Source organism: Calliphora vicina, chromosome 4 (genome assembly GCF_958450345.1).
Source record: "Calliphora vicina chromosome 4, idCalVici1.1, whole genome shotgun sequence".
NCBI lineage: Eukaryota > Metazoa > Arthropoda > Insecta > Diptera > Calliphoridae > Calliphora > Calliphora vicina.
The window spans coordinates 110,527,488-110,546,601 of NC_088783.1; the positions used below are offsets into that span (position 1 = coordinate 110,527,488).

The window sequence follows — 19,114 nt, forward strand, 5'->3', positions numbered from 1 at the left end:
ATAACAATCGAAAAATTGTTTTTTTCAAATAATTCAAAAAACAACTGGAAAAAAAATTAAATTTTGTTTACCTAAAAATATTTAAAATTTTGAAGTATAATTTGGTGAAGGGTATATAAGATTCGGCACAGCCGAATATAGCACTCTTACTTGTTACGACCTGGTTTAGCTTTAATCGTAGATCTTTATTAAGTCTTAGTTCGCTTCAATTCCTGATCTCTATACTGCCTTAATTTAGGTCTTAATTAGCTTCAATCATAGATCTTTATGCAGTCCTAGTTTAGCTTCAATCTCATATCTCTAGACATTTTAATTTAGCTCTAATCATAGGTCTTAAATCATACAGTCTTAGTTTATCTTCATTCTTACATCTTTATACTCCTTTCCTACCTTTCTTTTTAATCAAGTATGAGAAGTAAATAAAATTTTAATTTTCTAATTCTTCTAATCTTTTGATTTTAAGAAAACATAGACAACATTAAATTTGTTAAACAGTTAAGCCTATAATATGATCATTAGCATTCTATAGATTAATACTTATTTATAAACCAAATAACAACAAAAAACAATTAGCATACTTTTAGGTTGACGTAAAAGTAAACAAACTCCTAAAATTATGCAAATTTTATGAATATTAAGTATAACCAAACATCATCAAAATGAATGAATAAGGCTTAATTTTATTTTTGAAAGATTAATATAAATGTAAATTTGTTATATTTTCAAACTATGTACATAATGAAATTTGCAATGTTTATTAATATTTATTCTTCTCTCTCTCTCTCTCACCTTGCAGCTTTTAAATTTCAACAGTAACAACAAAAGCGAAAACTTTTCTAATTAAAAAAAAAACAAGAGATTTTTAACGGTTTGAAAATTCTTAATTTGAAAGTATTTAAACCGCCTAAAAAATAACTTTTCCTAAACACAGCTAAACAATTTAATTTTCAACATTAAACGAAAGTAAAAGTTAAACTTTGGTTTGTTGGAAATTTTTGAAAATAAAAAGCATCCCAAAACACCTGTAATTTTTGTAAATTGATTAAGAATAACAAAAGAAAACACCTGCTAAGGAACATCACTAGCAAACCAACACACACCACACACCAAAACACCAACAACAACTTTATTAGAATTATTTTTTCTTCTCCCCGGTGTTAATAATAAAAGCAGCCAACACGCAGGCATCAGGCGGCATTGATAAACCTTCAAAAGACACCACTGCATTAGGAGTCGCAGTCGACGACGCGGACGACGATATGAGTGGGCGTCCAAGGACAACCTCATTCGCTGAGGGCAACAAGCAGTCACCAAATTTAGTATTGGGAGGCGTTAAAACAAGCAGTAAGTCATTTTTTCTTTCACTTTTATTACATATTTAAGTTAATAAGAAGAAAATACACAAGTATTACATTTAGTGGTGGCATACCATTTCCAAGGATCTATAATTCTAACACTACGTGTGCCGGCCATTAATATTAAATGAAATTGTTGTTGTTTTGTATTTTGTTTTGTGCCAGTTTTGTGTAAAAATTTAATTACAAATGTCAGGAAAGTTCTTATTTGGAAATGTGTAACATTCTAGTATATTCGAATTTGTTTTGTGGTGAAATTACTATGTTGGGACAGTTAGAATTGATAAATTTTTGAAAGAAATTTCATAATTTGTTGCGGTTTTCATTATTATACCCTTCACCTTCCTGAGAAGAGTATATAAGTTTGTCATTCCGTTTGTAATTTCTACATTTTTCATTTGCGACCATAAGCCATGTCCGTCTGTCTGTCTGTTGAAATCAATTTTCTGAAGACCCCAGATATCTTCGGGATCCAAATCTTCAATAATTCTGTCAGACTTACTTTCGAGAAGTTTGCTATTTAAAATCAGCAAAATCGGTCCACAAATGGCTGAGATATGAGGAAAAAACCAGGACAATCTCGATTTTTTACCTACATATGTATATCTGGAATACTAAGACATTAATATAGACAATATGGATATCTAATGATAGATATTTCAAAGACCTTTGCAATGACGTATATAAGACCATAGTAAGTTGAACCTACAATGGCTCAAAATCGGAAAAATATTTTTTAACCCAATTTTTTTTCACCAAAAGTTTTTTTTCGCTAAATATTAAAAAACAAAAAAAAAATATTTAAAATTTAAAAAAAAAAATTAAATTGAAAAAATTTTAAAAACAATTCGAAAAAATTTTTTCTCCCAAAAATGAAAAAACTGCAAAAAAATAAATTTTGTTTAGTCCCCATCCATACTGTGAAGCATTTGCTGCAAAACATTTGAGTTTGTTGATGAAAGTGGAAAGAGGAATGGAAAAGGGTACTCTGTTTCATGTACATGAAGTTTTAGTTGAGTATGTCATCCACATTTATTCGTTCATATTCGTTCTGTACAGAAATGTCAAAAACTGAAAAGCAAAAACTTCACTGTGTGGACACGAATATAGTTTCAAAGGAGAATTTAAAAATGTTTTGCAGCAAATGTTTCACAGTGTGGACCGGGACTTACCTAAAAATATTTAAAATTTTTATTTTGAAGTATAATTTGATGAAGGGTATATAAGATTCGGCACAGCCGAATATAGCTCTCTTACTTGTTTTAATTATGTTTTGTGAGATAAGCTTCAATTGTGGGTTTTTATACAGTCTTTTATGAGCTTTAATCTTCATTATTAAGCTTCAATAGTAGGGCTTTATACAGCTTAAGTTTAGTTGTCTTAATATTTAAAAAATCAAAATTTTTCTAAAACTTGAAAGTTCATTACTTTTCTTTTAATATTTTTTCTATGAAAAAACTAAAAAAAAACAAGAAATTAGTTCTACACAGAAAAAAGTTTCAACATAAATATTATGATTCGAATTCATTGATTTCAATTCATAACATTTATAAATAACTAGCATGCAACCCGCTACTTCGTTAGCGAAATAATGTGGAAATAACAAAACAACTACGTAAATTATTTTAAAATGTTTATTATAGAAATTTTAATTATTGCGTAAAGTAAATACACCTTACAATTGTTTGTAGTCCATGATATTTTGAAGTATTAAAGCATCTCAAAACTGCTTGCGTAATTGAAAATTCATAATAATAATTGCAAATATTAATAGTAGATAGATAAAGATATACTAATTTAATAATGTGTGTGAAGTTAAATTTCGAAATTTATAACCCTAGACACAAACCAGTTGAGTTAACAGAGTTATGTTTAAAAGTTTACATGACACCGTTAAACATTGTAAATCAAGGAAAGTGTATTCAAAATGGAATAATAACCACACGGTTGAACCTAATGTACCACTAATGATTGAAACGGGAACTAATCTCCCGTTTTTTCCAAAAACTAAGTCAAATCATAAATGTCAAACATAGTTTTATACTTTTGCGGAATTTTTAAAATTTAATTATTATGGATGGACGAATCTAAATTCATGAAAAACGGGAGAAGATGGGCAGAAGGAATTTGCTTGAATTTATAGCCAAGGTGTTTTTCTATCATAACCCATGGTCATAACCCTTAACAGTGCAAGTTTTGGGAGGAAGAATTTAAATTTTTTGGAAATGGTAGAAGATGGGCGGATGAATCTTGCTGGAATATTTAGGTAGGGTGTTGGTTTATCATGGTCCGTGGCATAACCGTTAACAGTGCGAGTTCTGATAAAGAAATTTAAATTTTTCGAAAATTTAAATTTTGTTTGAGGATGAATCTAAATTTCTTGGAAATGGGAGAAGATGGTCTATCATGGTCCGTGGTCATAACCTTTAACAGTGCGAGTTCTGATAGAGAAATTTAAATGTTTCGAAAATTTAAATTTTTTGGAGGATGAATCTAAAATCCTGTATAACGGGAGAAGATGGGAAAATTAAATTTTTCGAAAATTAAAATGTTTTTGGAGGATGAATCTAAATTTCTTGGAAATGGGAGAAGATAGGTGGAATGAACTTGCTGGAATTTATAGATAAACTGTCCCACTATGATAATCTGTGGTCATAATATTTAACAGAGCGAGTTTTGATAATAATTTTTTAATTTTGACCAAAATCAAAATTTAATATACTTGGGAGGCTGAATCCGAATTCTAGGAAAACGGGAAAAGATGGGCGGATGGAACATGATGGAATTTATAGATAGGCTGTTAGTCTATCATCGTCCATGGTCATAACCTTTAACAGTGCGAGTTCAGAGAAATTAAATTTTTACGAAAATTTAATTTGGAGAATGAATCTAAATTTCTTGGAAATGGGAGAAGATTGGCAGATGAATCTTGCTGGAATAGTTAGATAGGGTGTTGGTCTATCATGGTCCGTGGTCATAATCTATACCAGTGCGAGTTCTGATAAAGAAATTTAATTTTTTCTAAAATTGAAATTTTTTGGAGGATGAATCTAAATTCCTGGATAAAGGGAGAAGATAGTCGGATGGAACTTGCTGGAATTTATAGTCAAGGTGTTTTTCTATCGTAATCCATGGCCATAACCTTAACAGTTTGGAAGGATGAATCTAAATTTCTTTGAAATGGGAGAAGATGGGCGGATGAATCTTGCTGGAATATTTAGGTAGAGTGTTGGTCTATCATGGTCCGTAGTCATAATCTTTAACAGTGCGAGTTCTGATAGAGAAATTTAAATTTTTCGAAAATTTTATTTTTTTTGTAGAATGAATCTAAATTTCTTGGAAATGGGAGAAAATGTGCGGATGAATCTTGCTGGAATATTTAGATAGGGTTTTGGTCTATCATGGTCCGTGGCCATAACCCTTAACAGTGCGAGATCTGATAGAGAAATTTTCGAAAATTGGAATTTTTTGGAGGATGAATATAAATTCCATCCAAGAAATTTAGATTCATCCTCCAAAACAATTTCAATTTTCGAAACATTTAAATTTCTCTACCAGAACTCGCACTGTTAAAGGATATGACCACGGACCATGATAGACCAACACCCTATCTAAATATTCCAGCAAGATTAATTCGCAAATCTTCTCCTATTTCCAAGAAATTTAGATTCATCCTACAAAAACAAAAAAAAAATTTCCGAAAAATATAAATTTCTCTATCAAAACTCGCCAAAATAAAAATTACAGCCAGAAGATAGATAATTAATAGTAGTAGTAATTGGTTTTTAAGTCTCATAGAAACTCACATTCTAACTTTTAGAATTTTCTATGTTTATGAAAATCAAAAATACTATTAAATAACTGTTAGTTCAAACGTCATTTCGGAAATGCTAAATCGCTTTTCAAGGTATCTCGTCTTCGATTCGTATGGTACCCAATTTGCCTTTTTTTTTGACAAATCCTGCTGCTTGCAAACGTTTTGCTTCTTGAGTATCTCCCTATGATATTGCAAGCTCATGTTGAGTTTGACAACAACATTCACGGATTAATGCCTCAAAATCTTGGTCTTCAAATTGTTTGGTTGTCCTGGGCCTTCCGTTTCAAAATCATCACTTCTGAACATGCACCATCTCTTGCACGTTGAAACCGATGGAACACGTTCACCATAAGCTTTGGTGATCTATGTGTACTTCTGCGGCACGTTTTTCAAATGAAAGAAGTAAAGCAAAACTTTCCACATATGACGCTTTGTTGGCACAAAATTCGACAAAAAAAACTTTGTTGTTTACACTTAATGTTCAATAACTAAGCGAGGATGAATGACAGATATATACCCTTTAGAGTGATATAAAAGTTATTAAAAATTAAAAAAGGGGTTCAAAAGATACGCCACCTATAGCAAATCCCACATTTTTAAGTCATATACCCAATAGTTGAAATCAAATTTCAGTAAAAATATTTTTTTAAACACACTTTCAACATATTTGGGGTATTCAAACTGTCTGATTGTCCTAATATATTATGATAGTTTAAACAAATTGTTGTTGTGCTTCAAAAAAAGTGTTATTTTATGACAAAACAATGAACATAGTTCAAAAAGTCTTATTAGTTTAGAACATTATTGTTTGAAACACAACAAAAATTGTTTAAACTATCATAATATATTAGGACATTATGACAATAAGGACATTATGACAATATGACCTAATAGCATATCATTTTTTAAAATTTTAAAAATTGTGGTGTGAATGTATGTACATATACATTTTATTTACACGATAAAAACGTAATAAAACTTAATGAAGATTAATATATATATATGGAATATGAAATTAAAAAACTTACATTTCTAAGTAACGTAGAATTTTTTCTTTTAATTGAATTTATAAAATTTGAGCACTTATTATTACACAACTATTTTTTTTCAAATGAGTTGACGGTTATATGTAAATAGTGTTGTCTATTCATCGAAATAAAAATATTTAAATAAATGTTTGTGTAAACGATTTTATTTAAGCGAAAATTTATTTGTTATTATCTAAAAAAATGTTTTTTTTTATAAAGCGTGCAATTTGTATGAAGAATACTGGTAATAAGGTTTTAAACTTGAATTTTTTTCATACACAATTTGTTTAACGTTTGGAAGCGTAAGCAATTTGTATGAAGAATACTGGGAAAAAAGTTTAAAACTTATTTCCATAGAATTTTATTTTAACGTTTGTCGTTGCGTTTTATAAAATGAGGCCCTAAATTTGTTTTATAATCTTTTGATAAATTGAATATGAATAAGGTTTTAATCATAGAGACACATATTGCGTAAATTCTGTTTTTTAAATTTATAAAAAGTTTCTAATACTACATTTGAGTGAGATATAAGTTGATTTTATAAACTTGATAAATAGAGTATAAATAATGATTTACTCATAGATACACATAGTGCTTTACATTTTAATTTTTTTAGGGTCTAATTTTATAAAACGAAAAGACAAACGTTAAAATAAAATTCTATGGAAATAAGTTTTAAACTTTTTTCCCAGTATTCTTCATACAAATTGCTTACGCTTCCAATCGTTTTGTTTTATAAAATGAGGACCTTAATTTACTGAAATTGTTATTAAATTTTGCGAGAACAAAATTCTTATTTTAGCGAATAGGAATAAACACGTGATTTTTTTTGAGAAATGCTTTAATGAATATATTTTTATGAATATTTTATGTTTTGTTTCACATTTCAACAAAATAATTTGTTTTGTAGTTTTTTATCAAATAAAACTATAACATTTCAAATAGCATTAAACCAACTATATTTACAACACTGTTATTAATATTTTCCCTCATAAATTCCCATATACATTTCATATAACTGTATGTTGAATAAATTTTAAATTTATTGAATAAGGTGAAAATAATAATTTTTACAAAAAAGGTTAAGGTTTGTGTCTGTACTATTGGAATTTTCAACACCATTAGAATTCAACTAATGGTGAATAGGGTGAAAAACTATATATTTTAAAATAAAATTAGTATTCTAAACATGAAAATAAACATTCTGGTGTAGGCTAAGGGTTTAGACTACTGAACTGTAGCCGAACTACATCGGTTCGAATCTCAGTGGAGGCAAAACAATTTTATTGAAAAAAAAAATAAAACTACTTGAATAGAATAGTAGAAATGAATTTCAAAAAAGTACCAATATAAGTGTACTGAAATTTGGCCCTTTTTACCCATTTGTATTTGACTTCCGAATAGCATGTTGTGGATTCTTTTTTGTGTGGTTGGAAGAATATTTTATCTTTTTTTTATTTTTAAATTGAATAAATAATATCAAATCTCCGTTTTTATCCCGTTTTTTGTCCCCTTTTTGTCCCCCGTGAAGAAATAATTTTCAAAAAAGTACCTAGTAATACGTACTATTTGAAAATAATAGTTCATGGAATTGTTAGTGAGAAAATACATTTTGATAAAAAAGTACCAAAAAAGAAAACAATTTTGAGGCCTTAGGAATTCGAATTTCAAAAAAGTACCAAAAAGATTTCTAGTTTTTATTGATCTGAGCCAGATACATTCAATATAATATTTCTATGTTTATTTATGTAGGAGATATACATGTTAACAGAGGGTTCTACGGGGACTATTTTTACCCCATATGGCCACTTGAATTTTGAATTTCAAAAAAGTACCAAACACCTGTCGGCTCTTTTTTTGATTACAGGCGGACGCATTTAAAATATTGTTTCTAAGTTTATTTGTTTTGGAGATATAAAGGTACAGGTTTTACCCGTTTTTGCCCCATTTGTCCCCCTTAACGACCGAATTTCCAAAAATCCCTTCTTAGTGGATCTACATATTGTAAAAGGAACCCATTACCCGAATTTCAAGTTTCTAGCTTTAGCGGTTTGGGCTGTGCGATGATGAATGAATCAGTCAGTCAGTCAGTCAGTCAGTCAGTCACGTTACTCTTTTATATATATAGAAGATTTCTTAAATAGTATGATTTTTTTAATATTTTATGTTTTGAAATAAAATGTAGAAGGCTTGATTTCAATTTCATTTTTATTTTTATGTTGTTCAAAAATGTTTGAAATTTTTCATGGAAAATTTTTAGTTTTTTTTATGATTTTCAGCTACAAAATGATATAAAAAGCGCGAAAATGATTAAATTGATTTAAGAGGATGAAATGATTTTATATTTATGAATGTTTAATGATAATTTTTAAGTTTCACATATTCTCCTTTTTATCTTAAAATATTGGCCAATATATGGCTATTATGCAAATATTCTTGCACTAATTCATTATATAATACAATTATAATGTAATTTATTAAAAAAATTAAGTAAAAAAAGCAAAAATTTCCGTCATGTAAAATTTTATAATATTTATGAACATGTTCTTATTTTGAATGAAATAAGTTTGGGAAAAAAAAGTCAAGTTCGATTAATAATATTTATTACAAAATTCATTCCAATTATGAATTTTTTTTTTCTGTGTACCTGAATATACATTTAAAGGAATGAGTTTATTTAACTTTATGGGGAAACTATTAAGTCACTAAAATAATTGCTATAAATAGTAAAGTGTCATGCTTCACGTCATGTTGACATGAATAGAACTTAACAAAGCTCTCAGCTAATTCTTTTGATATGGGCCCATACCCCGGAGTAATACGTTCTCGTTTTATTCATTTAATATTTGAAAATAAATTGAATTTTCAATTGAATAATAATAGTTTGCTTAAAATCATAGCTTTCTTTTGTTTTACCTGCATTATTTTTTAGCAAATATTTTAATAATTACAATTTTGTAACTTCAAATTGAGTATTTTTATGTTAAAATCATATGCTAGCTTTGAGAGTCAAAATGGCAATACTCTTCTTCGAAATTGACGTTCATACAGAACGACAACGGTGATGATGGCAATACTCTATTAAAAATACGAAAAACAACAAAATTTATGGAAATGAAAAACAAACAAACAACAACAGTAATATGAAAATGAATAATGAGCACAGGGATGGTTAATTGAGATTTGAAAATGGTAGCAAACAACCACAAAACTAATTTATTTTCAGCAGGTTGAATTAAAGAACTAACAATACGATAGTAATACTAAAATATAAAATGAAGTCAGGTCCACTTTTTTAACCAGTTCTTTTGGCTGAGCCTTTATGAATCTTGAAAGAAAAACACATAAATAGACCTTCTAAAAACAATAAGAAATAAACAGAATAAGACCCCTTTCACACTAGGCAATTTAGTTGCGCTAGTCTCTTGCCCAACAACAAAACAGCATGTAAAATTTCATTCTCTTTAACCCGACATTACCTCTGCCATCTACAAACACAAGAGACTTGCGCAACTAAATTGCCTAGTGTGAAAGCGGTCTAATAAAGATAATTTAACTATTTTAAATTATTTCATTATGACAAATTTATTTATAGACGTCTCTCAAAATCATTTCAAAACTTCACACACGGGTAACGAATTCTTATTCTTTTCTGTAGAATTTATTGGCTTTTTTTCTACCATTTTTTATACAAAATCCTATTTTTGATACTATAATCCCATTTCTGCTGGAATTTAAGTTGAAAACAAGTGTAACTCCAGTCTAGAGTCCAATTTCAAACCAGTGAATTGTAGTTGTAGTACACTTTATAACGATAGCATTCTCCAGTAAAAAGGAAATACCAATTCAAGCCAATTGTTTGAACAATTTTTTTTTTAAATTTAAATTCCAGTTCCACGATGTTGAAAGAAAAGTGAGTCGAACAAACTTGCATGAAAACCATTTGAAAGAAGTGTTTTTTCATCACTTCTTTCAAATGTTTTTCACATTCAAAGAGGTTAACTTTTACAACTTATATGTATATCGGCCTGTATTCCAAAATGTTAATTTAAAGTTTCTGAAAGCTTAGGGCCTTTTCTCTGATTCCTACATAAAGGGTCTTTCAATAGGGACTTCCGAACTTTGACAGTTGATATCTTCCATATTTTGGAGCAACAGCTGTCGAATTGGCTGGTATTTATTCAGTTTGTTCTGCCAAATCACCATAGATTACCATAGACCACGACGTATGTTCACTGAAAGGGTCCTGGAGCAGTTGAAAACTAACAATAATTTTCATAAAAAATCAACTTCAGCGATGGGGTCCATTTCTGGATGAATGGGTACGTCAACAAGCAAAATTGTCGATTTTGGAACGATACCAATCGACATGATATCCATGACCGTCCAATATCAAGAACAAGTCACAGTCTGTATCCTTATCGATCCATATTTCTTTGAGAACGACGCTGCAGATCACCCAACGAAGAAACGGCGGACATTTGCACGATGTTATATTCCATATATAATAGCATTGATAGGCCTTTCAAATGAATAAAAAATGTCGATGATATCTCACACAAACTTTGTTTTATTTACATTTAAATATAGGAAACAGCCATTACATAATTTTGTTGTTGTAGCAGCATGTAGATTAAGTCCAAGGAATTTTTCTACTTGGGGATGGCTGGACAGTTGAATATGTGGAGGGTATAATGAGGACCCTGATAACGTGCTGGGTATAAGTTGAGGACGGCACGGTCAAATGGCATTAAACCTGTTGCTCCATCCTGATCTTAGTTATGCCAGAATGACTCTTGTTTTACGCGGCAGAATATTCTCGGTGTCTGCTATCGGTATACGGAATTGATGGCGTCTATGAATGTCATTCAAAGCTGTCATATACGAGCTGCGATCAAATGGATCCTGCACATGCCTCTGTATGCTCTCCTCTTATTTACGTAGGTCCTATTATGTGATGTCCCAGAAGGAACTGTTGCGTCAACATGACGTTGTGTTCCTTCACAGATAGAACCTTAGTTTTCTCGTGAAGGTAATTTCGGAGGTAATTTTAAGGCAGCCTGTGACGGTCCTTAAGGCTGCATTTTGACACCTTTGAATATTTCTTCATTCAACGAACTGGAGCAGCATAGTTGACCACTGACCGACCAATCGTCGAGTAGGTTGCTAGCAAGGTTTCTTTGTCCAAATCCCAAAATTACGGTCCGTCTTTATGATTCATGCATTCATTGTTTTGTATTAGGAAGATCTGTATTGTAATCCTGTTTTCACTCTCGAAAAGTTAAACTGTATCTCAGACAGTAGTTCAACAAGGTGATTAAAAGTTTAATTTTCTTTAAGTTTAGCTCCTTATCCTTATAGCGAAAAACTCTACGTATAGAACTTAGAAGCAATCGTGTGAAAGCCAACATCTTCAAATCAGAATGCGCCACAGAATCCATACAGCACTATTGACTTGATTCCTTAGAAGGAAAATTTACATTTCACTAAATTGATGTTTTTAATAATAGCCCAATTCACAATGTTGTGCAATTCGTCCTGCATCATTGCATTTTTACTTTACACTAACAAAATTATAGAAATACATCATTGCATAAATTTTCGATACGAATACACAAGATTGTGAATTGTATTTCCCAAAAAATACTGCTTTATTTATCAATGCTGAAAACACAATAGTACCAAATTTTCCAACCCTGCATGAAAAGTCATGCGTGTGTGTGTGTGTGTATGTTTATGATATGAGTAGTGTACAAAAATAAATTGCACGCAACTCTTTTCTTATTCATGTTGTTGTTGTTGTTTTTTATTACCATACAAAAACAAAACAACAATAATAATTCACACTCTCATAAGAACTGCACGAGTCAAAATCATGCAATAAATAAAAATAAGAAAATTAAAACAAAAATATTCGTGAAAATACTCAATCATACTCATATGTATGTATTTATACGTACAACAATTTTTAATAGAATATTAACGAGGGTCACTCACTTGTGCACTCATTTCATTAAAAATATTAATAATTTATAAATACATAATTATAATATAAAAATAAACTTATAAATTATATTTTTAAAGGAAAATTAAACAGAAAAAGAAAAAATACATTTATAATAGCCAAAATACAAGGTACACAAGGAAATGTTTTATGATGATTTTAGAAATATAGAAAAATAATGATAATTATGAAGAAATGTTGGTTTAAAATGTTTTAATTGTTTTCAAAATGTGCAATTAAAGTTTGGTAAAGAATATTTGAAGGTAAATTAAACAGAATAGGAAAATAAATTGTTTAAACTTTAAAAAAAAAAACTTTAAAAACTGGGTGAAGGGGGAAAGGGCTGGATAAATATTAAGGTTGTTCAAACTCTCTGAGCCGAAACAAAATTGTTTAGATTTTGTACTCAGAATAATTTAATATAGATATGCAAAAAAATGAAAGGAAAAACAAAGCAATTGTTTTCGCTATAAGGAAAACTTTGAAATTAATATTAGTAATTCAAGATATTTGGAAATTAGGATTACAATTCATATTACAAAAGAAATACAATATTGTAAAATTCAATATTTAAAATTAAATTGTTATCATTTAAGGATAAATTCAAGGATTAATTCAAGTTAGTGTGCGTTGGAATGGAATAAATAAGTTAGGGTGCTTTGTGTCGTGATTTTCGGTAAATATTATGAGTTTCATTAAATAGAAAATGAAAACGCAATATTGAATGGATGGAATAAAGGAATCGGAAAACAGTACGAATTTCACGTAGAAAATTTAAATTCAAATCAGAAATATTCAATTTTGAAAAATATGCAAAATAAATTTTTACATTAGGAATATTCTTCGTGTTGGATGGCATTAAGTGACTGGATCTCTCAATACCATCAGCTATTCGGATGCATAACGCGGCTGCATATGCGAAACCCATGGAGTTGGATTTCAGCGTTAGGAATATTTTTCTGGATTGGAATTCGGATCTCATTGTGAATGTAGTTACTGGATTGGAAGTTATGCCATTTCTGTAAGGATTTCGGTGAAAGCGGCTTTCTTCTCTTTGTACCTTCATTCCAGATCGTTTGCAGCAGGATTTTTGGTAGATTTGTTGATGAAGATTTCTTCCAATAAACTTCAGGATGAATCGTTTTCCACCCAATTTCTAATAGAAAATCCATTAGGAACGAACTTGTCTTTTGCTTCTTGCATAGAGACACAATCGGCATACATACAACTACGGAGAGTATGACTAACTTTTGGATAAGTAACCACTTGGAGTAAAGTCCGAATAGCTAGGTAAGGCAAGGAATTAACTTAGAACGTCACTGTTGATTCGTAACTTTGGACAATTACGTATGGACTACTATGGAATTGGATTATTTGGATATTAGTATGCTTCAGATCAACTAGGATTTGTCGATCCAATTTTTGGACATCTGCATACTTGGAGATACGACCATTTTCTAGGTTCGGAATAGCATGAAGGATATCATGAGCAGTTAAACCATTAAATCCAAATGGTTAACGATTAAGGACAATTTTTGGTTAAACAAATTTCAAAATTTCTCACTAAACACAATTTTGGGTAAAATCTGAACATTTGCATTAGAATTAAAGATGGATTAGACACTATTAAATGTTTTAAATTACACAATATTTAATTTCGACTGTTTTATTTTTGTCAAAGTAATTGAACAAACGATTATCTTAAAAATTTAATCCAATGTTTTATCAAAACTCTTCTTTTTTTAATTGAATTCAACGTTCCATCGATTTTTTATTATTATTTTTTATACATTTTCTTCATATTCTATTTGAATTGTTGAATTTTGCCTTAACATTTTCATAATACTTTATTTGTCACTTAATTTGTTTGTATCATTTCTTTATTAAAACTTTATCTTTCCTTTAAAATTATTAATTTAATACCTTAACTTTATTAATTTTCTATTAAAAAAAATATTCAAAACATCCGACCTCCTTAAATCAAGTTGAACTTGTGTTTTTTTTCATTGATTTTTTGTTTCTGTTAAAACGTTCATTATTCGTCTTTCTAATTTGTTTTTGTTCGACTTCTCCACACGTACTATTCTATAGAAAGCATTATTTTTTTTGTACTCTATAATATTTATAGTTTTTATTCTGCTCCATTCTCTGCTCACTAAATTTGTAAAAATTATACACATATGTATGTGCTCATTTATGATAATTTTTGTGTTTTTTTTTTACATTGGCCTACAGTACATGAATCTGTTAATGTTGTTGTTATTCTTGTTATTAGTTTGTTGTTGTACTCTTACAACAAAAAGTGATGACAACTTGTTGTTTGATGGAAATTAGGTTTAAATTTTTGTAAGAAAAAAATCGCTGGAAATTAGAGAAATAGGCGATTTTGGAAGGGGGTTTAAAAACTGCTTATTCGATTAAAAATCAATGTGTTTAAGCTGCGACTGAGCCAGGAGCTGATGGTAAACGACTTGTGTTTGCTAAATGGGCTCTGGAGCAGATGGAAACTGACAGAAATTTTCATCAAAATATCATATTTAGCGGTGAAGCTCATTTTTGGATGAATGTTTACGTCAACAAAGGAATTTGGCAATACCAAACCACATGAGATCCAAGAGCGTACAATGCATCCAGAAAAAGTCACTGTTTGGTGTGGATTTTGACCAATGAAGCCGTTCATATTTCTTTGAGACCGGCGAGCGCTATAGGTCAATGATTACCTACTTCTTTTGGTCTGAATTGAATGATATGGACACTAACGACATGTAGTTACAACAGGACGGCGCTACGTGACACATAGGGCCTTCTGCACGAGCGTTTTGAGGTCATGGTCATCTAAGGTGGAGGTGATGTTAACTGCCCACCGAGATCGTGCTATTGACACCGTTATACTTTTTCTTGTTGGGTTATCTTAAGTCGCAGATCTATACGAATAATCCACAAATCATTTCGGACCTCAAATATAACATAACCCATGTCATCGGTCAAATTCAGACCGATTTATGCTCCAGAGTCATGGAAAATTAGACATTTCGGATGTCCCCAATCCAACGATGCCGCATCGATAGGCCTTTCAACCGAATAAAAATGTCGATGATAGTTTCTAATACACTCCAAGACAATAGATTCCATTGCAGTCCGTCTCCTTCTAAGATAATTCTGATCCAAGATCATCCAACAAAGTCTGAGTGTACAATAGAGTAAGGAAGTGGCGAATGAACAACTTCATACGCTTTTGATCATTATGATTTGTGGGATTAATTTGATTTGCTTTACACTTTTTAACCTCTTTCTAATCAGGTATCACAACTGGATTCGTGGAGGATCCACATGTATCATTCTATAGAGCTGACTGCCTTTTCTACATAACCTAAGTTCATTCGCTCTAACACATCCTGGTGTTCTGGGACTGTGCTGTACCTAATGTTGATATTACGGCAGTAAGAGCTGTTTTAATACTCAAGATCAGGGATCTCAAGCTATTAACATCCATCTAACCTTCTAAGCATCATGGAGTGTCATATGTATCTTATGGAAGATTTCGAACATGACAAGAAAAGAAAAAACTACTTATAGTAACTACAATTTAGAACACTGTAATAACAACTTGTGTCCGATCATGCTGTGAAAGGCTGTATGATGATGACCAGGAAGGCTCTTCCAATGATCTTTAAAATAATCATTGGTACAATCGTAAGCATTTCTCTTTGTAAATGTATCATTCGTAATAAATAGAATAGTCCGCTGATAAAGCGTAATAGATTTCATAGATCATATCTAGTTAAATCGCAGAGTACATCATGGAATCTTTTCTCTATCCATTTTTGCCTGAGATCCTGTAGTCTAGGACAGTTATACAGAATATTTTCCACTGTTTCTAGTTCCTCAATATCCTCGCACAACCTACAGATGTTCTGTGCGCCCATATCCCATTTACCAGTGGAGGCTCGAATTGAGCAGTGACCGGTTATCACTCCTACTAAAGACCTGAGGCTTTTTCTATCCAACCCAATTAGTATTTTGGTTGCATTTGCTTCCAACTTTGGCCAAATATCCCAGGACACCATGTACACCAGGATTGGTTCCTAGAGTGCCGGAATCTTTCAAAGATCAACCTATAATAGTGGAATATAGGAGGTTTAACCTACAAGCATCCACTAATATAGTCCGGATCCGAAACGCGTCTGGCCAGTTCATCTGGTATCTCATTTCCCTGTATGTTACAGCGAAAGCCCTGGTATCCAACACAATCTGATTAAGTATAGTTCCAATAAAGCTTCTAGAGCTCTGACTATCTACATAAATTGTCACTACAGATCCCTCTGTGACTTGTAATCTTATCAAAGCCGTGACTTTCCAGATCGCTAGGTTCTCTGAATGGAAGCTGCATTCGTCTGGGAGTCTGTATGACACTTTGAGGTCCTCATCTACTACATAAATTCCGGCTCCCGTGCCAGATTCCATTTTGGACCCATTAGTAACGGTTTTGTGTGTGGACTGCTCGAATTGAAATACTAGGATCCTTAGTTAAAGGAAATTCCCCCCAAAAAAATCGAAAAGTGTTAATATAAAAAAGGAAAAAGAGAGTTTAAAAACAATGATTGCCGGTTCATACACATCATGAGTATAAAGAAGAGAGAGGAAGAAAAAGAGGAAAATCTTTCCAATCTCGCATCCTTTCTCATCAAACTCAAGACTTGCGCAAGTAACTTGACGTATGTGAACCAGCAATATTGTTTATCCCAACAATTAAATAGTATATTTGGTTTATTATACCCTTCACCTTAGTGAGAAGGGTGTATAGAAGTTTGTCATTCCGTTTGTAATTTCCAAAATATTCTGGATCCTTATAGATAGCGGAGTCGATTAAGCCATGTCTGTTCGTCTGTCTGTCTGTCTGCTGAAATTAACTTCATACATCAATATCTCCGGAATTCTCCCGGCTCGGTTGCTATTTAAAATCGAGAAAATCGGTCCACAAATGGCTGAGATATAAGGAAAAAACCAGGACAACCTCGATTTTTGACCTATGTATATCTGGATTACTAAGTCATTAATATAGACAATATGGATATCTAATGATATATATATTTCAAAGACCTTTGCAACGACGTATATAAGACCATAGTAAGTTGGACCTACAATGGGTCAAAATCGGAAAAAAATATTTTTTAACCCGAATTTTTTTTCATCCAAATTTTTTTTCGCTAATTATTTAAAAAAAAAACAAAAAAAAAATTAATTTAAAAAAAAAATTTCAAAAAAAACAATTCGAATTTTTTTTTCCAAAAACAAAATTTTAAAAAACAATTCGAAAAATTTTTTTTTCCAAAAAATGAAAAAAAAACAAGTTTGGAAAAAAATAAATTTTGTTTACATAAAAATATTTAAAATTTTTATTTTGAAGTATAATTTGGTGAAGGGTATATAGGATTTGGCACAGCCGAAAATAGCTCTCTTGTTTATCATAAATTTATTAAACAATTCTTTATTTTTCCTTTGAAATAAGCTTGTTCCTCTATTTTGGCAAACAATACTCTAAAAAATCGCCTACAACGAAAAAACCCGCTACCTTGCGAAATAGATTGCTAAAGTGGAGCACACTCTTTGTCTCCCCTTATGTATCCCTCTCAAAATAATTTCAACTCTGAGCAAATACACTAAAAGAAAGACAAAAAAAAAACTGTTTTTGTGATTTGCGTTTTTATAGGTTTTGTTGTGAAATGAGTGTATGTTTTGTTTTTGTGTATTTTTTTTGCTTTGTTTCATTATTGTATTTTTATTTAATGCTATTTTTGTTGTTTTTATGGCTGCTGCTACTGTTTAGTTTAGTGTTTTTTTGCTGCTGCTCTTTTTATATTTTTGTTTTTCTACAATTCTGTTTTTTTTTTTTTTTTGGTTCTCATATATGATGTGTGCGGTTGGTTTTTTTCGAATTTCTTTGAAAAATATTCAGTTTTATTAATTGTGACCGACGTGCAGTTTAAAAGTATCGCGCCTCTTTTTTTATTTCTCCTCTAAATTGTTGTTGTTTTAAAAAGTTTTGTTGAAATTTATTTTAATTTTTAGAAAAAAAAATATTTCAAAAATTAATTTTTGGTTTTTTGCTAAAAATTTAAAAGAAATAAAATAAATTATACAACTAGTTATTATGAGTATAAGGCAAATATGCTGGTTTATTGAAAAATAAAATAAAAAGAATTGTGCACCTGTGTGTTTTATAACAGCATTAGAAAATTTCTATAAAAAAGTTTTTAAAAAAGTTTAAAGAAAATAATTGTTTTGAATAAAAAAATAAATAAAATTAAAATGTTTTAAAAAATTTAAAAGTTTTTCCAAAAAAAATTAAAAATTTTATAAATTTTGTTAAAAGTTTTACATCACATGCAGTTTTTTATAAGTTCATCAACTCATCATGCTTGTTAATCGCGGTTCCATTAGTGAAGAAGGTTTGATTTTTTGAATTTTTACCTTTTTTTACTTTTATTTTTAAATTTGTTTCATAAATAAGTCCGTGTGGTTGCTTTTTTACCCCCATTTAATGTGTTTCAAATGTCAAAATATGTTTTTGCTCGCTCTCTCACTCTCTTTCGATTTATTTTCTTTACTTTCTTGATCATTCTATTAAGAAAGTTTAAAAATTTCTTTACAAAACTCTCTAGTTCCCCTTAAAAAAATTTTTCTTAAGAGAGTTGTTTGGGGCTCGCAATTCAAATGAAGAGAGCGGCAGAGAGCTGTTAAATGCTTGTTATTGAATGAAGCCAAAAACATGTGTTTGCTTGAAGAAAACAAATGACATTTACATTTAAGTATTGTTAATAATGTTGTTGTTTTTTTAGTTTTCTTTTAAAGCTGTTTGACATGCAATTTCCGTAATTTTTTTTTAAAAAAAATTTGTATGTTTTTTTGT

General features: G+C 30.4%; 1 protein-coding gene across 2 annotated transcripts in view; it reads left to right on the plus strand.

Moving 5' to 3' along the window:
- Window positions 1–833: 833 nt before the first annotated feature.
- sgg (shaggy) overlaps window positions 834–19,114 on the plus strand; it is a 96,564-nt gene continuing 78,283 nt past the window's right edge. Inside the window, exon 1 of one of the 2 annotated variants that reach the window (XM_065507917.1) lies at window positions 834–1,344. In XM_065507917.1, coding sequence (XP_065363989.1) covers window positions 1,260–1,344 — 85 coding nt within the window. In that variant the 5' untranslated portion in view covers window positions 834–1,259. Of the gene's footprint in view, window positions 1,345–18,503; window positions 18,654–19,114 lie in introns of those variants that run through there. The other variant, XM_065507919.1, reaches the window with a different exon arrangement.